At 39.8% G+C, this 27057-nt stretch overlaps 1 protein-coding gene across 1 annotated transcript in view; it reads right to left on the bottom strand.

Moving 5' to 3' along the window:
- Positions 1-27057, bottom strand: part of LOC124272479 (diacylglycerol kinase beta-like) — an 86075-nt gene that overhangs the window by 23866 nt on the left and 35152 nt on the right. Inside the window, 5 exon segments of the mRNA XM_046707659.1 lie at positions 535-741; positions 2395-2541; positions 10763-11126; positions 11854-11930; positions 22163-23085. Of these exon segments, the coding sequence (XP_046563615.1) occupies positions 535-741; positions 2395-2541; positions 10763-11126; positions 11854-11930; positions 22163-22226 (859 nt within the window). The 5' untranslated portion in view covers positions 22227-23085.

Raw genomic sequence — 27057 nt, 5'->3', positions numbered from 1 at the left:
ATCATGGAATTTAGGTTTGTTATAGAATTTACCCTATATACCCTGAGTACATATCAATGGTACCTTGGTCAAAAACAAGAAGCATCAGTAATGCTAACTGGCAGTGCTCCACTACATGTAAGTACATCATGTCATCATTTATGTGGACTATGTTATACAACAGGGACCACTTTCACAAAGCGATCTTAGCGCCATGACAGTGTCTATGTTAGAGCCTGGTAGTTACTACCGTTTAGTGCTGAGATCCCTTTGTGCAAGAGGTCTCAATATCATGCGAAAAACAGCTGTCAGCTTGTTCTGTTTTATCCATATTTTTGCTTTAATGAGTGAGTGAGTATGCTTTTATGCTGCATTTAGCAATATTCCAGCAATATTACAGATGGGGGACACCAGAAATGGTCTGCACACACTGTACCCATGTAGGGAATCAAACCTGGGTCTTCAGCATGACAAGCATACACTTTAACCACGAGGCTACCTCACCGCCCCTAAATTGGTTTTAATATCTTGGCCAGTGTCCAGTCTGGTACTCACACTCAAGCTTATCTTCAGGGCGCCCTGCCTCCAGCAGAGACAAGTAGCACACCAGGTCCTTCAAGAAGATGTGTCCTGCCTTGATGTCCACACTAGCAGAACTGTTCTTCATAGCTTTCATGTCCACATTTGTGCGAAGGAGAGAGGAAGTGGACTGACGGATCCAAGGGTCCGAGCCCTCTAGTAATGGACCTGAAGCACGCACTCCTTTAATAGGACGATGATTCATGTATTTAGTCAAATGTTCGTAATGGGACAGATCACAATCATGTATACACACACAAAGCTCTATTTAGCTCTTTAATACATCATATTTTGAACTTAAAATCATTTATATTAAAACGTATTGCAGTCTATTGTTTCACTCATTTAATATTAATATGATGGGAGTGAAAGAGTGAGTTTAGTTTAATGCCGTGCTCAGCAATATTCCAGTTAAATGGTGGCGTTCTGTAAATAATCGAGTCTGGACCAGACAATCCAGTGATAAACATCATGAAAATCATAACAATTCCATGCAATTGGGATACGATGACATGTGTCAACCAAGTCAGCGAACCTGACCAACCCATCCCGTTTGTCACCTCTTACGACAAGCATGGGTTACTGAAATCCAATTGTAAACTGGATCTTCTTATCATTAAAATTGTACTGGATAAATAAATATTTAACAGCAACTATACATGTCATGTGGTTTAATTCAGCTTTGAACATTATTCCAGTAATATCATGACACATCAGCTTAATGTGAGGAAAGACCACAGTGACGCATGCTTCAAATACTTTCCCCTTTGGTGCTGACAAACCATGAGACATAATCGTAGCGAACCGGGATTCGAACCTATGGTTACAAATTTCTGACATGCTCATGGGACAAAATTCTGCATAAAGAATAGTGGTGCTTTAAACAGCTGGGCCATCAGTACCATCAAAGTAATAAAGAATGTATATATAAACAGAAAACAAGTGCTGCCATGTAGAATGATGATAATGATGGTGACAATTATGACAATGATAATACTACTGATATGCTTGATGCTATGAACCTGCAATATCAATGATGGACAAAATGTCTGTTTATTAGGTAAGCTACCGATGACAAACATTAAAAGGAAGAAATGGCCATCAACATTCAAAGGCAAGAGTCATCACAGAGCTCATTTTGAAAATCAGTTGCACCCAGCACTTTGGTCCTCTAAGCGACCTCAGCACTTTGATCAGTGTAGATGTCCTTTGACCAGGGTATGACTTCAGTGCTTTGACTATAGTATATATTATGTTACAGTATTGGATCTACATAGTGGTGGCATCAAGACAGGCCTGTGTACTGAGGGAACAAGTTCAAGTGATACTGCCATTATTTCAACACTTGATTGACGAGTGTTTCACAAAACTCAGTATTTCCGTCACATCACACTTTGTAAACTTGATGTGAGTGAATATAGTTTTAGTCAGGTTTTAGCAATATTTCAGCAATATCGTGGCATGGACACCAGAAATTAGCTTCACACATTGTACCCATGTGGGGAATCAAACCCAGCATGTCTTCAGCATGACAAGCAAATGCATTAAACATTAGGCTTCCCCACTACCCCAAACTTGATGTCTGATTACACCCCTAAGTGAGGTAGTTGTCAAACACAGGCATGAAACCAAGAATCAAAGTTAGGTTGACTCTGGGATTCAAACTCACGACCAGAAGATCCTGACACCGCTAAGGGAGGCAATCCTGCACATTGATTTGCAGCTCCTTACGTTATCAGTTAAAAAGTTCAATGCAAGACGAATAATACCTCACTTCAAACTCAACACTAATATCACTTTGGCCACATGGGCCCAGAAAATGAAAACTGCTCGTACCGTTATGAACACTGTGAATACTGTGGCTTGACTTCTTGGAGGATGACCGGGAGTGGTTAGATGCCTCGTTGGGAGCGCCATCTTCCCCATGGTGGCCTTTGTCCTGGTTGACTGCCACTGACGGGTGGGTGGACGCACCTGTAGAACCTACATCAACATTTCATGATATCATATTAAATAATGCAAAGTTTTCTCCTTGGTTTCAAATCTATGCACATATAGAATCAACAATATGGATGAATGTTGAAAAACATGTGCATTTTAATAAACATTCTTGTATTTATTTGCAGTAACTTTCTTGGTGATAATCTGCAAACAGAGTAAATTATGTGTATAATGAACATGCTTAAGATTGAGATATTAAACTACTGTTTTGTTCCTGGCAAATTGTTGTATATTTCAGTTTGTGTTTGTTTGTGTTGTTATTTTGTTGTTTAACGCCACACTCAGCAATATGGCGGTGTAATGTAAATAATCAAGTATGGACCACACAATCCAGTGATCAACATGTGTCAACCCAATCGCAATAGTCGCCTCTTACGACAAGCATGGGTTGCTGAAGACCAATTTTAACTCAGATCTTCATGGGTCTAAAATGTGTATAACAATTAAACTACCATTATTATGAACTAAAATCAGCGGTCCCTTTGAGGTCGATTTAACCATAGTTCACCTATTTACAATGTAAAGTAACACTACATTTCATCAGATCAGTGTCACATCTATCATGTGTCTAGCCTACTTGGCATCAGTCTAACACATTTTTTACCATAATCCTTTGTTACAACATATACTGAACATCATTGAAAACGCACCAGTCTAAAATTGTCCATGTTTTCATCAAGATGGATTTCAGCATGACAATGATCAATGAATATAACTAACATGAAGTCGAAGGGCATGTCCAGTTGAAAAAATGCTTTAGAAACAAATTCCTGTCCTCAGTATGACTCTTAATTCCAAAATGCATCAACATGCAGCCACACCATGAAAAAAGCGCGAATTTCATTCTGAAATCATACGGACTGTGACATTAAAAGCAGGTGTATGAGAACCGATTCTCATTGCTTCACTAACCATTGTGAAACGAGGACATAGATGCCGAGGTTAACATCTCACGAAAGAGAACGTGCACTAGGCATGATTCAGGTTGGCACCAGCAGCAGGGATATTGCTCGACAACTTGGACTTGGCCACTCCACCACTGTTAGGCTTCATAGACGACATCAGTAGACAGGCAGCACCCGTGACCTTCAATGACCTTGGCAACAACGTGTTACGACGCTCCATCAGGATCGCCATATTGACCTTATCTATATCAGTGATTGAACACTGCCGACTGCCAGTACTGCTGCACTAGTTCAAGGTTGACGTAGGGGTCATCAGCGCTGACTCCATGTGATGCCGTCTATACGCTACAGGGCTCCATGCTCGACGTCCTTACGTTGAACCAATTCTGACTGACAGACACCGTAATGAGTGTATACAATGGGCTAGCAGCCATTTTCAGTAAAGGTTACAACAATGGCATGGTGTGGTAGTCACTGACGAGTCACATCTTCATCTACGTAGTGCTGATGGCCGATTACGTGTTTGGCGTAGACGTGGTGAACGTTATGCTCATGAGTGTGTGGTTCAGACAGACCTTTGGGTGGTGGGAGTGTCATGGTCTGGGGTGGAATAAATTACAATCACACGACTGCCTTCATGTCTGTCAAGGGAGAGTTAATGCCCTCTATTATTCTTCAGAATCACATCGTATCTGTCTTCAATCACCACCACGATGTCCATACTTTTCAACAGGACAACGCACGGGCACACACAACAAGACTTTCCATGCAGTGTCTGGCCCAGTAACACATCCAGGTTATTCATTGGCCAGCACAGTCGCCAGATGTATCCCCAATGGAGCACTTGTGGGACGATATTGGTCAAAGTCTTTCGCGGCGACAACAGATGTGAAACATCCGGGAACTTGAGGCTGCACTACTGCAGAAGTGGAATGCCATCCTCAAAAAACTATTCGGACGCTTATTGACTCAATGAGGAGACGCTGAACTGCATGTGTCAATGCAAATGGCGGTCAAATGCGATATTGACTTTTTGATTTGACCCCGTGTGTGTTTGATCCTTTCTGACTGTGGAACATTTCACTGTGTTGTTGAGTCATTCGTCCATCTGTTATTATCCACTCAAAAAATATCAATTCCTTACACGTGCTTTTAATAATCTGAACTTTTATAAGTGGTGCGTTTTCAATGGTGTTCAGTATATTTTCAATAATGTGTTGACGTTCAAATTGATCTGGAAAATAAGCTAAAATGTGGAATAAATTCTTAAACCAGAAGTCATATCGATTTAATTATGCAGCAATTTTAGGTAACTTGGACGACTTGCTTACTTTCACGGAAGATGAAAAGGAATTTAGCAATGAGAACAACTGGTTATATAAATAAGAAAACATTATCATTTCATCAGTGTAAAATGATTCCAATAATATGGTTTCCATGGCAACCAATATACACTTTTAACTCCACTATGTCATTCATTCATATTCCTTATCTGCATGATAGATTATTTAAAAATAAAATAAAATCGGACACAACTGACAAAAGTATTTGGTATAAATTTACCTGTTTAGCACAGGTCAATGACATTTTGCAATAACTTAACCTTCTATCTGTTGTTAGATGTCGTGTCATACAACAGTTTTCCTTACTACAATAAACATGTTAGTGTCAAAAGCTGCTAGAGTTTGTACAACACGATTTGAATCTGATTCTTTACAAATGATTGTGAATTATACAATTCAACAAGTGTATTTAATCAGCTACAACAAGTTCCTTGTTCAGACAATGACAAGGTTACACTAGCCACACTATGCCAACATGTAGACGTGAACAGGTTCTATATTCTGTGGTGGAATATTTATTCTGCATTTTAGTTTCTTTTTAAATGGAATCTATGTTTTACCAAAAAGCCTGGACCCTCGGAAAGCTGAATTATAATAAATGCAATGTAAAAATATCTACAAGACTAATGATGCAACATTTTTTATCATTCAATATGATGAAATGTAAATTTGTTTTAAGGTAAGCAGTATTTCAACATGTTTTATAGTAAAATTTAAACTTTAGACCAAACCCACTTTGAATGCAGTATTGTTGAGCTGTACATGACCTTGTGATCAGGTCCCCTTCCAAACAAATGGGTGGGTTGATTTGAATAGTGCTTTCAAAAGTATTCAACTTCATTAGTCAATTTTGAGGGGTCCTAAATGTTCGTCATTTGGTAAAACCCAAGAATATTGGTACTGTGCTGACGAGGCAAATTCAAATCTAAATGAATCTCAATCTACTGTTTCTTGTACAACTGTTTATGGATAGTTCACAGTGAAGAGGATTTCTGTTGAAAATGTGAAGATTCTATATGTCATGGTGGAAGGATATTTGCAAGAATTACTGACTTCAGCAAGTAGGCAAATGAAATAGTTTACCTAAAGCTTGACATCTGCAAAATTCCAGTCCTTGGTGTATCCAAACCAATATGACTTTATTGCAAGAAATGTTGATCCCTCTATTTTTTTGTTCAACCATAAAGTACATATCCCAAAATGTTAAATGCATAAATCTGTGGTCAACTATTTCTCAATTTCTGGAATTCCAAGAACATGTATGTTTGGGGAAGAGATCAGTGTTTGTGTATCAGAATCCATGTAGTAATATAGCACAAGAACATATAAGCCTAAAAACAATCTGCACAGGTCCTGTTTCACAAAGCAAAATTAGAACTACGATGATCGCAAGCCTGTGTATATTATGGCAGTCACAATCACCTTAGATCATTTTGTGGAACAGACCCAAATATCCTCACGTCATGTAATCACTACAGTCCTCCAGTCAACCATGGTGTGGCTTTGCAGTGGGAATATTATTATCATTATGTATATATTATTAAACATTTTTATGCAGCTTTATCAATGTATGTAAAAACGTCAGCACCAAACAATTGCCCGCTCAAACATATTCCAATGGGCATGAAAGACAGTGAAAGTTGTATGGAAAATTGTATAAGTGGATCAAAGAAAATCAGTGATGACACCAGGTGTTCACAGAAAGAGTTAGTGTGTTTAGTGAGAGGGAACGTTCGATGAACTACATTACACAAACCATGACATTTCTTGATGACGTGTGCAACACGTGACATATCCCAGCATCCTCTACTGAAGACATTGCTTCAATGTCAGGAAAAACTAGGGTTTGCACACATATCATGCTCAGATTATATGTCCATTTTGTCCATGCTGCAAGTTAATCAAATGGCTGATGCTACAGTTGTGGGACAAACTCACCACTTTTGCGAACACCTGGTGTTTTCAGATTTCAAGTGATCCATTCATATAATTTTAACCACATTCGCCTTCTATGCCCAATAGTATCTGTTTCAGTGGACAATCCAGATTTTCTTTTCTCGGGTTGATGTTTTATATAAACAGCGCATCATATCTGAATACAGGCGTCACAACTTTACCGATACAGACACGTATCCATGGGTCTTGGAGGAATGTAGTGTATGTAAACTCGTGAACAGTCCAGGATCCTGATCCACAAAGTATTTGTAACATTACGACCAGTCGTAACTCTTCAGTTAAACACAGACTTACGAATGTCGTAGCGTACAAACTCTTCATGGATTGGCCTTAATCTTTATATTTGACCGTGGGAACCTTGTCAATGCATGATATGATAGTTAGAGATTTCAGTAACAATCGACACACAAACAGCTGAACACAAACACTTTGAAATGACACAATGGGTACAAAGGGTAAACACAACACATCACTGAACACAGTCAACTCGACATCATCAATGAACAAAGGTTAATGTAATACAAATACTCACAACACTTCAGAAAAGAATATGGAGATTGTTTACAATTACAGAAATTAACTTCATATCATAGTTTATTAGCATAATTTGGAATCTTCACTAAAACAAATAGATATTTGTAAATATAAATATTCTCTTGAATTACTGGATGAAGTTTTCAACATGAAAATAATAATCAAATGGAAAACATGAAAGAACAACTAAACATGTGCGTTAAAGAAACTCACACCGAATTACCCACCACTCTCTGTTTTTTTCCAAAACAAGGGCCAAATGCAACAAAAATGGTCTGAAACTACATACCACATCAGGCCATAGGTCAAAGGTCAGGTCATCTGGTGACCTTGACCCTAGCAAGTCAGCTGCCATGTCCCGGGAGACGAAGGAGCGCCACTGAAGAAAGGGTGGAGCAAGCCACATGCAAGACAGATTCTGATTGGCAGAATGAAGACTGATTGAAAGGTGGTTGGTGCAACTGCATCATGCATATGTGGACATGCTATGCATGGTGTTCGTGACGTCACCCTCGACGGGTAGACATTAGTAAATGCTATGTGTGCCCTTGAAGGTTGATTCCATGTCTGTTTTATCTTCTGAATATTCTATTTGTATACTGAGATTGATCACAATCTTTCATTCAACTTCACGCTTCCAAGATGGAACCAATGTTGCTCATGCGTAAGTGGATAAAAAAAGATTTTGTCTGTATATTCTATTTGTATACTAAGATTGATCACATTCTTTCATTCCAATCCACGCTTCCAAGATGGAACCTATGTCTCCCATGCGCTGACAATGCAAAATTATTTTGTAAGAGGAGACTTAGTGGATTGGGTGGTCAGGCTTTCTTGATTGCGTGTCATTGATGACACCTCGATGACTAGTCGATGTTGCTCGTTATATCAATCACTTGTTTGTCTGGTCCAAATAATACACAGCTGTCACATACAGCCAGCTGGAATATTGCTGCCAGTGTCACATACAGCTGGAATATTGCTGCCAGTGTCACACACAGCTGGAATATTGCTGCCAGTGTCACACACAGCTGGAATATTGCTGCCAGTGTCACATACAGCTGGAATATTGCTGCCAGTGTCACACACAGCTGGAATATTGCTGCCAGTGTCACATACAGCTGGAATATTGCTGCCAGTGTCACACTATTGCTGCCAGTGTCACATCTGGAATATTGCTGACATACAGCTGGAATATTGCTGCCAGTGTCACACACAGCTGGAATATTGCTGCCAGTTACACAAACAGTCACATACAGCTGGAATATTGCTTGTCATGGAATATTGCTGCCAGTGTCACACACAGCTGGAATATTGCTGCCACACAGCTGGAATATTGCACCAGTGTCACATACAGCTGGAATATTGCTGCCGGTGTCAATGGACATATGGAATATTCACACACACAGCTGGAATATTGCTGCCAGTGTCACACACAGCTGGAATATTGCTGCCAGTTACACAACAGCTGGAATATTGCTGCCAGTGTCACATACAGCTGGAATATTGCCGCCAGTGTCACATACAGCTGGAATATTGCTTCCAGTGTGACACCCTGAATCTGCTGAAATTCTTTGTCATGGGCTTGATGCAATTCAGAACACCATTTATTCAATGACATATTTTCACACACACACACGCACACACACACACACACACACAATCCTTGTTTATACCACCAGTCCCATAATGTCAATCAACCCATTACAATATGCAAATAGAAAGGTCAGATGTGAGAGGTCAAGGGGTCATGCATCATGCATTACTTGAAGGATTGTATTAAAAGGGTTAGGGAATAGTTGGTCAATAGTGGACATTATGCATGCAAATAAAGAGGTTGAAGGTGGCATTTCATATGGAAGGACATTACGGAACCAAAGAAGACAAGACAAGTACATGGACCATATGTATAAGATATACTACTCAAACAAGTCAAGGATCACTCGATTCTTTCATATCACCGTAGAAAAACTGTCATGCTGCAAATCTCGCAAAATGAGATTCTTGTTCACGCTACTGGTAAACAAAACAGATGAGGATGCAACATGACAGATCAACTGTATGAAAGAATGGGTTGTTCCTTTACTTATTTTGAGTAGTATGTATTCTGTGTATGAGGAAATGGTCGTCTTGCTGCTGCATGTGGACTCTTGTATATATAGTGGTCAAGAGTTTTTGGCTAAAAATAATAATACAAAACTATCTGCAAATGATACGTTTGTGCTGGAAGTGCTTGTGATGGTGGAGGTATGGGTCAAATTTGAAACATCTTCTGTGTGATGTTGATATTTCAATTAGCTGAAGACATTGAACACCATACTGTAAGTCGGAGGAAACCTGCACTGTATAAATTAATTATTAAATTATCGTATATGTTTGTTACTGTCAACCTCTTGTTTCCTAATGTCATGCATATCTTTTTTACTTGTGGAAAGTGGAACGTGATGATAAACTCATTGTCATTAAAATTATTGTGGGCATACGTTTGTGGAACCTTTAGCAATATTGAAGCAAAACCATATACAGGCTTCAAATATTGTGAGTGAGTGAGTGAGAGAGTATAGTTTTACGCCGCTTATAGCAATATTCCAGCAATATCACGACAGGGGACACCAGAAACGGGCTTCACACATTGTACCCATGTGGGAAATCCAACCCGGGTCTTCGGCGTGACGAGCGAACGCTTTAACCACTAGGCTACCCCACCGCCCCTCAAATATTATGACCAGGAGGGAATTAAACCGTTAGTTTCTGAGTAAACACTTCAACCACCAAACTACTCCTACATTCCAATCAGTGAGCATGTCACTGTTATGAATTTTCAGCCATATCATGTCAAACCCATGTTATGTGGATAATCAAATTTGTTATATGAGAAGAGCCTTGGACTTTTTGCATCCGAATAACCCACAACAGACTCAAAACTGAGTCTTATATAACCAATTCAGAAATAAAGTGAGGTGAGTTTTAAGATCAGGATTAAACATATATTTGAGTGGATTTGAGCTACATGTATGTTCTGGCTGAATCCAAATTCATTTCTTTCGAACAGAATCTCACAAAGATGTTTTCTGTTCCTTACAGTATGATGTTCTATGTCCGCATCTTACTTCAGAATTGTGGGCAAATATTTATATATATATATGGACATCATTCAATAGGGCCCTGTTCCACAAACAATCTTAGCTGCATAAATATTGTAGACCAAAAGTTAAAGTATGGGAGTTATCAACATCTTAGCGCTAAGATCATGCTGTGGAACAGAGCTCAGGACCAATATATTCGGATTTCTAAATATGGATGTTAGAAGAGATTTTCAGAAGACTTTAAAGGAAACTGGTTATTGGAGGTCAAAGTTGGTAAGAATTTTGGTTCTTTAGCCAGAAATAAGATAAGTGTAAGGTGGAAGCTCGGTCCTTTCTTCATAATTCAAACAATTTGTTTGATGGCGTGGCTGACATCTACCTGCTCTACTTCGTCTCCCAGCATCGGTGCCGCTGCTATCATGGCGTGAGTGGCCTTTGTCACCGCCATGATGACCTAGGCCGTGAAGCTTCTCGGTAAGTCCATGCAATTTTTCGGCAAGACCATGATGCTTTTCAGGTTTTTCGAGGTGTATATCAGCTGTCTGGTGGGTGATTGGTGCACACAAGGTTTGTGACGCCATTGCTGCTGCCACATCGCGGATGTGGAAATCCTTACCAACATTAGCCCCTTGCGGAACAGGTTTCTTCATGAAAGACAGAAAGAGAGTCTTGCACAATTCTTCAGTTAAAGAGGATTCCATTAGAATCTCCATGAATAGCTGGAATCCCTCGTAGTCGATCGGCTGAAATGAAATAAAGTAAATATTTGAACCACTTATTTTAATCTTTGTAAGAGGGTGTGTGCGGTTTGTGGGTTGGTGGGTTTGTGGGTGGGTGGGTGAGTGAGTGAGTGAGTGAGTGAGTGAGTGAGTGAGTGAGTGAGTGAGTGTGAGTGTGAGTGAGTGAGTGAGTGAGTGAGTGAGTGAGTGAGTGAGGAGTGAGTGAGTGAGTGAGTGAGTGAGTGAGTGAGTGAGGTGAGTGAGGTGAGTGAGTGAGTGAGTGAGTGAGTGAGTGAGTGAGTGAGTGAACACCCAAAGTGAGGCATTTCTCAGATGTTTATCCCTTTGGTGATACATATGGTGCACACAAACCTATAAATATTACTGGGATGAACCGTGATGCCAGGAAAGCCCTAAGTAATGCAGACTCAAACCTTTACAACTTAATCGATCCCTACAATGGTCCAGATGAATCTTGAAACCAAATCAGACCAATTTGGCGATTCAAACCCACAATCTAAGTATCTGGCACTCATAAAAGATGAAGTTAATTTCAGTGTCTTAGACAACTGGGTCCCTCTTAGTAAGGAACACTCGTCTTGCAGTCATATCTCAAATTTCGTATGATAATTATAATAATGCCTTTAATAATGCTATATAAACTCAGCTATACATGATATACTTCATTGTGTATATTGTTTTTATTATTAGCAAATCAAGTCATCACTAGATGAAGATCATCAATACTCACCTCATCCCGATTATATTTGGACAAGGCTCCATCACCGTTGAACTCATCGAGGACATCGGTCAGCTTCTTAGAGGAGTCTGTAACAACAACAACAATAACAATTAATTATAATTAATAGTCAAATATCTCGGTGCTTTTGTGCCACTTATGACAGTAGCCACATAACAGGAGGCACTTACTAATGATAAAACCTCACCAGGAAATACACACACGACATAGAGGACAGGTTCATTCAACAGCAGATCCTACCATGGGTAGGGGATGTAACTCTGTAAAGATCTTCCATGCTTAGTAAGGTCTAAACAAAATACATAAGTTTTAGGAACATGACCCCAAAATATGTCAGGTGAAAGGTAGGCTTTCTATTTATAGTAAAAACTAGTTTTTAATGCAAATGGCATTTGGTCGTTGCAAAATTGCATGAGAGGATATTTATGCTGTATCATCAATTCTGCAGCATTTCTGCAGCCATAAGTTCATCAGCAGTTACTGAAGCACTTATTGTTCTGTATCCTTAACACTGAGGGCCAGGCAAGGTAACAACAGGTAACTTCACTTTGATGTTTTAGTGTTTTGGCCTCCCTTCCGCACTAAACTGGGAAGTGGGGTAGCCTAGTGGTTACAGCGTTGGCTTGTAACGCTGAAGACATGGGTTCGATTCCACGTGGGTAAAATGTATGAAGCCCATTTCTGGTGTCCACCGCCGTGATATTGCTGCAATATTACTAAAACTTGCATAAAACCGTACTTACTCACTGCACACTAAGCTGACAAACCGTGATAAAACAGAAGCATTTTTTAAAGCAGCAAATCCCTCACTCACACAACAGACATCTACGCCTTGTTCCATTGAGCAACAATAGCTACAACAATGACAGATCAATGCTAAACACTGGGAGCCATACACTTCTTCTAACAGTACCTAGTCACCCCTATAATGTATTGTCACTTGTCCTGTATTACAGAAAAATGCCCAGCTGTTGTGTCTGCCTGGAAAGCAGAATGTTGATGGTTTTATTCCCGAGTAGCCTAGTGGATAAAGCATTCGCTCATCACACCGAAAATCTGGGTTCGATTTCCCACATGGGTACAATGTGTGAAGCCCATTTCTGGTGTGCCCCGCCGTGATATTGCTGGAATATTACTATAAGCGGCGTCAAACTAAACTCACTCACTCACTTTTCCCTTGGCTGTCTCATAGTGTTGTCCTGCTTGGTGATCAGCATCTAGATTGCTTTAGATGAATTAGCATTGACCATGAAGGCTCTCATAGAGGGTGAGGTGAGGTGAAATTGGGTTTAACGTCGTGCTTGAGAACATTTCGCTCATATGACGACGTGCATGCGTGTGTATGTGTATGTGCGGCTGCTTGTACTAGCCCAGACTGAAGCTGGTTTTATAGTGCTAGCTCACTGAGATACCATGCCGCAGTGAAGCATGAATACCCCACTCAGACACAGTATACTGACTCCGAGCCGACCAGTTCTTGTTGTACCCATTAATGCCGAGCGTCAGGCAGGGACCAACAAGTACCATATTTTAACGTTTTTTGGTATGACGCGGTCGGGACGCTCTAACCACTACACCACGGAGGCGGTCCTCTCATAGAGGGGGGTGCCTTATAGGTGGATGTATGCAGTAGTAACAGCTTGGAGTTATTATAAGGTATTCAGAGTCAAAGTGGGTTTTCCATGTTAACTGGGACAGTTGGTACGTCATCTGGGCCACCAGAGATGTCCAGGCATGCACACATGCATGGCAGAACACGCACGCACACGCATTTATGACATTATATATAAGAGAAAAATCCCCATTTCACCTCACCTCTATAACTCAACTCCACTTAGGACATAGAGTTACATAAATGATGATGATGGTGATGACTGACTGACTGAGTTTAGTTTTAAGCCGCTTTTAGCAATATTCCAGCAATATCACGGCGGGGGACACCAGAAATGGGCTTAACACATTGTGCCCATGTGGGGAATCGACACAAGCCAGAGGCTTGATGATGGTGATGATGATGATGATGATGATGATGATGATGATGATGATGATGTGCTTAATTATGATTTGCAAAATCCACACCATAAAGTGTGCTCGTAATGCTAAATTACAATTAATATAATCCAAATGGTTGGACTATGAATGACTGATTCTGGATGTGAAACTCCATTTCTCTATTGTCATTGTCAAGTTAAACAGTGACAACAACGGCAGTAAAATCACATGTAAACCTTTCAAATGTAAGAGGTACAAATGCCAGCTCACGCCGATCACAGATTCTAATTTCTACCCAAAATAGTGAGAAAGAATGAAAAACAATCCCAAAACAACAGAAAGTAGTTTATGCATAAATCTTTCAATGTTTAAACAAGACAAAAAGCGATGTGATACCAATGAGTCTTACATACTGGGACAGTCGACATTAACTGAGGAAGTTAGCGAAAGCTTGATTAATACATGTTGTTGAGAAAGCGATGGTTACGAGCGCAGAGTTTCTCGGAGCCTGAATCCCTCTAATGATGTGGGAATCGAACAGCTGGTCATATTTCTTGCATCAATAATTATACGGCACCAATTGCATAAATATGTCAATAACTGTGGACTCGGGATATAATGAATACGTTCATCCATAGTGAGGCTGCGACATGACGCAGCCATGTTCGATGTTGATAATGGGGAAGGGGGGTGAAGTCTTCAGGTCAATGGATCTCTGTCGGGTAAATGACACATGAAATGAGATGCTAGCAGTTTTGTTGACGATACACCCTAAATGTGACCTCGTCATCACCGAATCAGAAGCAAGGACTGATTTGGAACCTGACATGACCGGTGCCTAATGAATGTTTCATTAAAAGCTATGAGAACAGCAGAGGTCAGGATGCATTTAGAGCTAGAACATGCATTTAGAGCAGTATGGTGAGTGAGTGAGTGGACAGGTGGGCGAATGAGCCAGTGAGTGAGTGAGTGAGTGAGTGAGTGAGTGAGTGGTGAGTGAGTGAGAGAGATTCACACACCCTTCACCACTGATGGTGGTGGTCTCTATCTTGTCTCTCCACTGTGCATAATAATCTTGTTTACTACCTGAGAACTTAACTTCTTTAACAAAGGTGTTCCCATAGACAAGTTCTTGGTAGTAGAAAAGTGTTTATCAAGATTCATCAATCCAAGTCATGGCAAAGTAAATCCTTCTGTATTTTGGTATTTGAGATGGTTTTCCTTTAAGCATCTTCCATTTGAAGTTTTGTGTCAATTTTGTCTTTCTGCCATTAAATATATACTACTCAAAAAAGAGCACTGGATTCTTCCATATTACTATAGATAATCTATCTTGTCATGACAGATTAACAATAGTTATTTGAAAGAATAGGTTGATCTTTAAATTCTTTTGCTCTTGTGTACATCGTCTCTTTGTTCAGTGTGATAATTTGGTGGGTATTTTTACATCTTTTAAGCTTTGAACTCGGAACTGTTTTCAACTTCAGTTAAAAATGTAAGAAAAAATTCCATAATCATCCTTAAAATATTGGAAGGACTTTCAGACATGCTCACTCCATATGCAAGAAAAGTCTTAAAGAAACTTGGTTATTTATTTCGGGACTTGAGAAGAGCATTAGAGTTAAATATTCAAACCAGCCAGCCTTTTCTATCTTACTTAAAGAAGCTCGACCTTGTGAAGGTAGTTCTTTCTGGTCTCTGAGAAGGAGGAGACTTAGCCGACATCACTTCTACTTTCCAGTAAGTAGCTAGATTAACCTTAAAATATTTATATTCACATCAATTTGGTGTGGAAACAAAAAGATGAATCACTTCAGCTAATCATTCTGAACCTGATCAAGGACAAGAGGTGATGTCGGTTTGTGAACCTTTACAGATCGAAAACCTGGAATAGATGCGTTGCCTGTCTCTTACACACTTTTGAAGCCAAACAAAAGTAAAAGTCAGAGAGCTTTACACATAGATCTCTGTCAATATATTGTCTGGCAGCATACACCTAATGGAATCGGGTGCAGCACCATCTGTCTTTGAGCCACTAAGTATTGTGAAGGTTATGAGAGTTTTAGGGACCAGTACAGAAGTTTGATGTAACAAAAATTAATTCCTTAAGTTTCATGGATTGGGAGGGTTCATGGCCCTGTAAGTTTCTCCATCTGATAAATTCAACTTACCTTATTTCTCAATATTTTGAATAGTAACTAAAATAAGGAAAAGCTCCTATCCTATTTTATCGATCATATCTTTAAACAAGGTCATTGTCAAAAGTCATAACGTTCCAGTACTCATTTGTCATTCCTTGTCTAAACATACCAGAATATCATATATGTAATACACATATTCAACATTTTCTTAGAATTAAGTTCCTGGGGAGGGAGGGGTATGTACCAAATCCTAAGGAATGAAGTTTTTGACTCTGCATGGACATGCTGAGCAGGGCCCCGTTTCACAAAGCTCTCGTAGCACTACGACTATCGTAAGTCAATGTTACAGGATAGGAGGTAGGAATGCTATGAAGAAAGTTACGAGATCTTAGGCTTACAAGAGCTTTGTGAAACGGGGCCCAGGACACTTTTGAAGATCAATACTTCTATATCATGTGGGGGCGGTGGGGTAGCCTAGTGGTTAAAGCGTTCGCTCCTCACGGCTAAGGCCCGGGTTCGATTCCCCACATGGGTACAATTTGTTAAGCCCATTTCTGGTGTCCCCCGCATGACATTGCTAGAACATTGCTAAAAACGGCGTAAAACTAACTCAGACAGTCAGTCAGTCTGTATCATGTACAGTAACTATGGTTATAATGGGCTCTTGGGGACCGCTGATTTCAGTTTGTTATATGCACTTCGGCCAAAATAGACAGCACGTGGTCAGACAAAAAACAGGTCACATAAACGTAGTTCACTGTGCGCAAGTGTCATGATATACACTACATAACATACAATTCTTCCCTTGATTCACAATATAGCATTATGATTTGTTTACAAAACTGGACGCCGTTCCTCAAAGCAATCGTAGAGCTACGACCGTCGTAAGTCTATGTTAAAGTATGGGACCTACGATCGTTTTGTGGAACGGCACCCAGCAGTATTCGGACGGAGAAAGGACATGAAAACGTCGCAATATTATCATCACTTGTTATCATCCTCAGCTGTTTCTGATGCGTGTCCAAATATGACCTGTATTCTCTCCCACTGTCAAAAACACAAATATAGGACAGGGGACCCTCTCCACAAAGGGTTAGTAACATTACAACTTTCGTAAGCCAATGATATAGTATAGAGTTACGATAGGTCGTAAAGTTAAGAACACTTTGTGGATTGGGACCCTGGTGACTTAAGTGCACAACAGTAACTATATGTAAAATGGTCAATGTTTGGATGTTTACACTTTTATTATGAGTCAGTGTTTGTCTGTTTATCGGGAATAAATTTTGATCAAAATCAAAATCGTAAGTAGTCACCATACTTCAATCGTTGAATTAGATATTGAGCTGCATGCACGACCAGCATTTATTCCTTTGATGTGTACATGTATTTTTCACAGAATTAAACTTTAAAACTGTAGACGATTCTGGTTCGCTTTGATGTGACTGGCACTAAATGAGGTTTGCTAATCTGTAAGAAAGTAATTATCATGTACTGAGGAAATGTTTAATTTCAACATTATCGAACTTCGGGTTTGCTAGATCACTACTGACGTAATAAGTAAATATTGATGTGGTGCTCTCGAACTTCTATTTATAGCTTGGTTTATGGACCATTAATGTTTTGACATACATTTCAGGTTTATGCACAATGTGTTAATGAAACGAATACATTTCTTCGACCATGTAGAGATTATTTTATCATTTATTAAATACAAAAAAAATCAGGTCCCAAGTGATATCCTAAACTGACGGAAAAACTTTCTAAAATGATGCTAATTTCAGATGATATATGGATGGCACATGTGTGATTTTGAACTGATAGGTCATATAGCCTAAAGTCATGGATTGATCAGTTGAAAGTTGAGTCTCAGGGTGAGTTTACTTTTATGCCACTTTTAGCAATATTCCAGCAATATCACAGCGGGGAACACCAGAAATGGGCTTCACACATTGTACCCATGTGGGGAATTGAACCCGGGTCTTCAACGTGATAAGCGAACGCTTAACCACTAGGCTACCCCGCCGCCCCTCTTGTGATTATACATGTAATTAGTGTCACTGACTTGGAGAGTCAGGGTTTTCAGGTTTTGAGGTTAATGCAGAAATGCATACTTTGTCGTCCGAACAACTGAACCACATACTTATCAACCTAGCAACTCTAACACTCATCTACTCACCCATCCTAACACAAATCAACCTTCACCACTCACAAAAATCGAACCATTCTCCATCAAATTAATCGAACCATTTGTATCCACATGATCAACGCTTTGTAAATTGTAACAAAGATTGATTGGATCGTTATGCAAGATGAGTCAGTTAATTAATTCCATTGTCTACACAGGCCAGATTTACAACACAGCATGCTTTTTCATGGCGTTATGTAATACAAGACAACATCATAATTATTTTCAATTCTTTTTGCATTTCATGTTGGACAGTCGGGTTCATCATCACAGTCGACACCAAAGCATGATAACAAATCAACTAAATAAAGAACAACATTGCCCATTTTCACGTAACTTGCTTCATTTGTGCGTTGTTTGTTGTTTAAAATTAGTTAACATTGCACTCAACAATATCCCAGCAAATATGGTAGTGGTCCGTAAGTAATCATATCTGGACCAGACAATCCAGTGATTGATATCATGAACAATGATTTACTCAATTAGATACGATGACATGCATGAAGTAAGCCAGTAAGCCTGACCACCCAATGTTTATTGCTTCTTGCAATATGCATGATCTTCACCATTAGAGCCATACAAAGAACTCCTCTTCTGCAATTTCTTCTGATGGAAATTGTTTTGTAACTCCAAAAAAGAAAGTTTTTAAAAGGGTTAAAAATCAAGATGATATCCATAAATAACATTCATAGTCCAACCTTGTCACTCCTTGAGTTATGACTCATCCAGGCAGCATCCAATAATCATGAACAGGTCATGTAGTGATTATCACAGCGGGTTAATATGGCAGACATTCCATCTAGTCTCTTCCCTTATCAAAACATGGCCGAGCAAGAAAGGATGTGTACCCATGATCAGTTAGAGTTGCTGACTTCCAGTATCAACATGGCATCATAGCCAGATTCAAGGCATCACAGCCTGATTCAAGGCATCACAGCCTGATCCAAGGCATCACAGCCAGATTCAGATTCAAGGCATCACAGCCAATTTCAAGGCATCACAGCCAGATTCAAGGCATCACAGCCAGATTCAAGGCATCACAGCCAATTTCAAGGCACCACAGCCAGATTCATGGCATCACAGCCTGATCCAAGGCATCACATCCAATTTCAAGGCATCAGTCTGATTCAAGGCATCACAGCCACATTCAAGGCATCACAGCCAGATTCAAGGCATCACAGCCAGATTCAAGGCATCACAGCCAATTTCAAGGCATCACAGCCTGATTCAAGGCATCACAGCCAATTTCGAGGCATCACAGCCTGATTCAAGGCATCACAGCCAGATTCAAGGCATCACTTTTAGTTATCAAGGCATCACAGCCAGATTCAAGGCATCACTTTTAGTTATCAAGGCATCAAAGCCTGATCCAAGGCATCACATCCAATTTCAAGGCATCAGTCTGATTCAAGGCATCACAGCCAGATTCAAGGCATCACAGCCAGATTCAAGGCATCACAGCCAGATTCAAGGCATCACAGCCAGATTCAAGGCATCACAGCCAATTTCGAGGCATCACAGCCTGATTCAAGGGCATCACAGCCAATTTCAAGGCATCACAGCCAGGTTCAAGGCATCACAGCCAGATTCAAGGCATCACTTTTAGTTATCAAGGCATCACAGCCAGATTCAAGGCATCACTTTTAGTTATCAAGGCATCAAAGCCAGATTCATGGCATCGCTGTTAGTTATCAAGGCATCACAGCCAATTTCAAGGCATCACAGCCAGATTCAAGGCATCACAGCCAGATTCAAGGCATCACAGCCTTGCATCACAGCCAGATTCAAGGCATCGCTGTTAGTTATCAAGGCATCACAGCCAGATTCAAGGCATCTCTGTTAGTTATCAAGGCATCACAGCCAGATTCAAGGCATCGCTGTTAGTTATCATGGCATCACAGCCACATTCAAGGCATCGTTGTTAGTTATCAAGGCATAACAGCCACATTCAAGGCATCGTTGTTAGTTATCAAGGCATCACAGCCAGATTCAAGGCATCGCTGTTAGTTATCATGGCATCACAGCCACATTCAAGACATCACTTTTAGTTATCAAGGCATCACTGACAGAATCAAGGCATCGCTATTAGTTATCAAGGCATCACAGCCAGATTCAAGGCATCGCTTTTAGTTATCAAGGCATCACAGCCAGATTCAAGGCATTGCTGTTAGTTATCATGGCATCACAGCCAGATTCAAGGCATCTCTGTTAGTTATCAAGGCATCACAGCCAGATTCAAGGCATCGTTGTTAGTTATCAAGGAATCACAGCCAGATTCAAGGCATCGCTGTTAGTTATCATGGCATCATAACCAGATTCAAGACATCACAGCCAATTTCAAGGCATCACAGCCAGATTCAAGGCATCACAGCCAGATTCAAGGCATCTCTGTTAGTTATCAAGGCATTACAGCCTGATTCAAGGCATCGCTGTTAGTTATCAAGGCATCACAGTCAGATTCAAGGCATCTCTGTTAGTTATCAAGGCATCACAGCCAGATTCAAGGCATCGCTGTTAGTTATCATGGCATCACAGCCACATTCAAGGCATCTCTGTTAGTTATCAAGGCATCACAGCCACATTCAAGGCATCGTTGTTAGTTATCAAGGCTTCACAGCCAGATTCAAGGCATCGCTGTTAGTTATCATGGCATCAAAGCCAGATTCAAGGCATCACTGTTAGTTATCAAGGCATCACAGCCAGATTCAAGGCATCGCTGTTAGTTATCAAGGCATCGCTGTTAGTTATCAAGGCATCACAGCCAGATTCAAGGCATCGCTGTTAGTTATCATGGCATCATAGCCACATTCAAGGCATCTCTGTTAGTTATCAAGGCATCACAGCCACATTCAAGGCATCGTTGTTAGTTATCAAGGCTTCACAGCCAGATTCAAGGCATCGCTGTTAGCTATCAAGGCATCACTGCCAGATTCAAGGCATCGCTGTTAGTTATCATGGCATCACAGCCAGATTCAAGGCATCACTGTTAGTTATCAAGGCATCACAGCCACATTCAAGGCATCGTTGTTAGTTATCAAGGCATCTCTGTTAGTTATCAAGGCATCACTGACAGAATCAAGGCATCGCTATTAGTTATCAAGGCATCACAGCCAGATTCAAGGCATCACTTTTAGTTATCAAGGCATAGTTCTTGGTTATCAAAGCAACACTATTGGTTATCAAGGCAAAGCTGTTGGTTATCAAGGCATCACTGTTAGTTATCAAGGCATCAGTTTTGTTATCAAGGCATTATTGTTAGTTATCAAGGCATTATTGTTAGTTATCAAGGCATCACTGTTGTTATTAAGGCAACACTGTTGTTATCAAGGCATCACTTTTAGTTATCAAGGCATTGCTGTTAGTTATCAAGGCATCGCTCTTAGTTATCAAGGCATCACTGTTTAATATCAAGGAATCACTGTTATTTATCACGGCATCGCTGTTAGTTATCAAGGTATCGGTATTAGTTATCAAGGCATCACTGTTTAATATCAAGGAATCACTGTTAGTTATCAAGGCATCACTGCCAGTTATCAAGGTATCGGTGTTAGTTATCAAGGCATCACTGTCTGGTATTAAAGCATCACTGTTTGGTATCAACGCATTATAGTCAGAAACGTACACAAAATCTACACTAAGTTGTCAGACTTTCGTTATTGTGGCTGAGTGGGTTAGACGGTTGACATTGTGTGCTGGCGGTTTGGTGCCTTATTCTGAGAGTGTGGGTTTGAATCCCGGACAGAACTCAAACCCCAAAAGTGTTATCTCAAATATAGCATATGTCCTAACTGAAAGGGAAGTGAAATAACTGTTGTAATGGACAGTTTGAAAAAATATTATTAGATAATCAATCAACAGATTGTGCTATTTAGCACGAGTTTTCAACAATTTGACAACAAACATTTTTCACATAGAAATATACTGCAAATGATTGCCTTTTTGCAAGGTTATGTATAAATGAGAGCAACATGGTACTTACATGACATGTACTCCTGCAGTTGTTGAAACTGCGCCGGATTGAGTTTCTGCCACTGAACTGCCATGTTGACAGTTGGGTCAAGGTTGAGGTCAAGGTCAAAAGGTGACAAGAGTAATCTTGGTGTCAGAACGCTGACATGGCGACTCCTGACACTGAGAAGTACACGAGGTCACAACTTTCACAAAGCTTTCACCCAAAGGAACTCCAACCAGGCATTTTGGTTCACAGACACGTTAATTAGTTCTCGTGTACAAGAAAAGATTAGCCTTTTCCATAAATATTGTCAGACCATTTAGTTTGCAACAGATCCTTGAACAACCGCTAAGATAGCAGTACTTTCCTCCTTCAAACAAATAGTCATTGATTACCTTATGTTGAACTTGGCATCAATCAATTAATACATTGTTCTTGGTTTTGTCCTGTGGTCAATCCTTAACAACAACGACAAGCTATAGTCGACACTGCTGGCACGATGGTGCTAGTCACTATTGAACTCCTTGTTTGCTAATATTGCTAAATACCTTAGCGAGGAGGTCGAGATGATTAGGACTTTCTTGATCAGTTCTCCTGCAACTCAACAAACAGTTGCTTCATGTTTTAATGGCTCACCCTCCATTGTTCCAATGGCCAGTTTAAGGAACATGGGTACACAATACAACTGTTTACTTTCTCCACACGTGCAGATTACCAAGAGGCTCGTACCATCCGACTGCGCTGAGATCAATGTCAAAATTCACATACTGGACACTGGAGGAGGTGTCGATGGGACAATTTTGGAAAGTGCCAGTTGTGAGGTGGGACTTAACTCCGTTCAAATAACTAAAGGGTGCCCTTTGTCAAGGCAGGAGTCGGTCTTCCATCTCAAGAAGCAGGTTTGGTCCTCGTGTCTCCAATCAAGCTTTCATCTTCAGCCATGATGGCATCTGAAACAGGATTTCTTGAAATTAGAAAAATATTATAAAATTAGGTCCATTGTTAGGCAACCCCCTCCAAATAAAATCTTGACAAGTTATATTTCATGATTTATATTGTTTACATTAAATAGTATTAAGACCTTGCAATGCTCAACAATGTTAACTGTCTCTGCAAATCTACATTACGTCAGTTTCAGGCTGAAAGTGAAGCGCGTCTCCAGGCTCCTATATAAGATAAGATAATTGTGCAACTGTTTTTTATTCAGAGATTTCACGTTAGTCTAAACACTTTGTTGTGAAATAATGTAGCTTGATGGTGCTAGCAGAGGGTATTAATACTAGAGTTCAATAACAGTATCATTTGTCTCTAACCACCGACAATTTGACAACCATTTCATCATCTCTAGTTTAATATCTCCCCTGCCTCGATTCTGCTGGAATATTGCTAAAAGCGGCGTAAAACCATACTCACTCACTCTAGTTTAATACAGCAGCACTTCTGCAACATGCCAGCTGTAACTACAGAAGGCTGGACCAGACAAACCAGTGATTAATACTGTGAGCAATGATCCATGCCCAGGGGTACGAGCTGTATTATCTTGCCTCACACATAAATGTCATTTTCTGATTGGCTGAGCGCTCTTCTATTATTTTCAATGTACCCTGCTTACAAGTGAGTAACATTTTCTATGTACCCCGTTGGGAACGCCGAACTCATTTGGTACTTCGTAGTTGTGATTCTTTATCTCATATATCATTGAATCACTAATGATGTACCCAAATTACCGATGTTTTGCAAATGCAAATCGATGGAAGGGAGACAACTATAAATTTGTTTTTCTTGTCGTCTGGTACTCCATACTATGATCCGATACCCATGTTTCAAACAGTTTAAAATTACCATTGAGGTGTTTGGTAAGATAAATACGCTGTTCACTGGTCCCTTGGGGCCCATGGGTTGATGTACCCTCGATGTTTCTTTATGTTTCGTAACATAAACAAACATCGAGGGTACATCAGCCCATGTCCCCCTCAGGACCAGTGAACAACCTATAATGTGGGACATGTGGAAGGCAAATGACAGGACCTGACAAACTGATCTATCAAATGGTCTCACATGACAAGCAGATTGATACGGACCAATTTCAATCGGTATCGTGCTGAAAGGTTTCGCCATTGACATAGTAAGAGAATTTCTGAGAAAATATATGGAATCGGTTAACTGTTGACTGATTAAAAATCAGAACCAACATGATTTGAAGCATCTCTAGTGAGTGAGTGGTTTTATGCAGCTTTTCATAATAACTCAGTGAGTGAGTGAGTGAGTGAATGGTTGAGTCAGTGGTTGACTTAGGAGATAAACATCATGTGTTGGCCAATTTCCGGGTGTTATTGAGTATTTGAAGCACGGGAATTCATTTGGAACCAACGGTGTCAGCCGGAGGTTTTAAATGGAATATTCCCGTGCTTCAAATACTCAATAACACCCGGAAATTGGCCAACACATGATGTTTATCGACATTGTAAACACAAAAGTAAACCAAAAGGTCCACACACGTTTTTGTGTCTGCACTCATTGACATCGTGTATGGGTACAGCAGTGAAATGTCATCAACCGGCCGTTTCGGCTGTCTCTCATGGTAGCATCTGGAACTGCTCATTTGTGACGTCATTCGGACTTTACGTCACAATTTGATTTGAATGACGTCATCACTGCTGACGACGTAACAATATACAATGGTGTGAGCGATGTTTGTATGTATTAATACACAGCGAATTTCCGGGAATCGAATACGAATATGCGAGTGGTTTTCTGCAGCTTTTCATAATATGTTAGTGGTTTTATGCAGCTTTTCATAATATGTGAGTGGTTTTATGCAGCTTTTCATAATATGTGAGTCATTGAGTGAGTGGGTGAATGAAATGAATGAAAGGTTAAATGAGTGAGTGGTTGAGTGAGTAAGTGAGTGAGTGAGTGAGTTGTTTTATGCAGCTTTTCATAATATTCCAGCAGCATCAAGATGGGAACACCAAAAACAAACTTTAAACATTGTACATTGGAGAATAAAACCCATGTCTTTTGCAAGATGAACAAAACACTTTAACCACAAAGCTACCCAACCACACCCTTCAAATACTAAGCACAATCCCAAAACACAAAAGGCTACAACATACATAAAAACGCCAATCAATACTATGATAACAATTCATTTTCTTAATAGTTACATTTTTCCACATGTATGACAACAATGAACTCGAAAAACAAAGGCAGGGTTTCCGTTATGATGTACCCCTCCCTTGCCTTCTAATGATGCTGCTATTTACCATACATTCCTATCTATATGAATCTAAAATTATCCTTACACCAATTAGGCATCATATTGTGTGGTCGCCATGGCAATATAAGTGTATCATTCATGAACATATTGGAAGGAGCAGCAGTGTCATGCTTGTGGCAGCCAATAAACAATGGGCGTGGTCATAGCTGAAGGACAGAATTGACCATTATTATCTGGATTCTATTTGTGATGCAAAAGAAGACTATGTAATAATAAACAGCCTATATCATCAGCACGAAAATGGTTATTATCATGTATCACATGGTACTAACAGCCTAGACATTGTAGCATTCTTCCTTAATTTTATTGCTATGGCAACACTGAAGGGATAGCATTCAGGGAGTGCTTCTGTCGATAAGGAATATCTTTGTCTTCTGACATTGTCAGTGACATGGCAGAGCAAATAGCGACAATGCATACAGTGCATACAGTGCATACAGAAAGATATTTAAGAAATAAAGTTTCTCCACCCCAAAGTGTAGTGTATTAAAGTGTAAAAAAAAAGAAGAAAAAAAAGTGTAGTTTTACATTAAATTCTTATGGTTAAAGCACAAGGAGGTTGGTATCTGAGTGCTTTGATGTTATGAAAGTTCAAGGCAAAACAACATCGTGATGACCATCAACACATTTATTAACAGTGTACGTCATTCCAGGGTGAAGTACATTTAAAGCATACCTTTTTCCAGCATAAAGTACATTTAAAGAGTACATTGCTTCAGCATAAAGTACATTTAAAGCATACCTTTTTCCAGCATAAAGTACATTTAAAGAGTACATTGCTTCAGCATAAAGTACATTTAAAGTGTACATTGCTTCAGCATAAAGTACATTTAAAGTGCACATTGCTTCAGCATAAAGTACATTTAAAGTGTACATGCTTCAGCATAAAGTCCATTTAAAGTGCACACTGCTTCAGCATAAAGTCCATTTAAAGTGCACATTGCTTCAGCATGAAGTCCATTTAAAGTGCACATTGCTTCAGCATAAAGTCCATTTAAAGTGCACATTGCTTCAGCATGAAGTACATTTAAAGTGTACACTGCTTCAGCGTAAAGTACATTTAAAGTGTACATTGCCTCAGCATAAAGTCCACTTAAAGTGTACACTGCCTCAACATAAAGTACATTTAAAGTGCACATTGCTTCAGCATTAAGTACATTTAAAGTGCACATTGCTTCAGCATAAAGTCCATTTAAAGTGCACATTGCTTCAGCATAAAGTCCATTTAAAGTGCACATTGCTTCAGCATAAAGTACATATAAAGTGCCCCTGTTGTACCATAAGGTACAGGTGTCAAAACATCTCAGAAATAATGTGTAGACATACCAACATGTATGTTATACACTACTATGTGTATGTGATGAAGGTCTGCTGTGCAACCCAATAATAAGCTATCTTCCTATTTTGTCCAAGGAAGTGTCCACATGACAACCTTGCGATGTTTGTTATTCAACACCCAGTCTGTAATCTTCCAGCTTTATGATGGCGCTCCGTAAATAACTGAGCCTGGACCACACAAACCAGTGATTGACATCATGAGCATCAATAATTCAGCAGATGACATGACAGCTTGTTCAACATATTGAATGTGAGTATGACAAAGATGTGTTTTTCTCAATGCCACTCTCAGCAGCATTCCAGG

This window comes from Haliotis rubra, unplaced genomic scaffold (assembly GCF_003918875.1).
Source record: "Haliotis rubra isolate DU_JTF1 unplaced genomic scaffold, ASM391887v1 Scf17, whole genome shotgun sequence".
In the NCBI taxonomy this organism is placed as follows: Eukaryota; Metazoa; Mollusca; class Gastropoda; order Lepetellida; family Haliotidae; genus Haliotis; species Haliotis rubra.
Note: the sequence above shows the minus strand (reverse complement) of the source record. Positions and strands in the feature narration are given on the sequence as shown.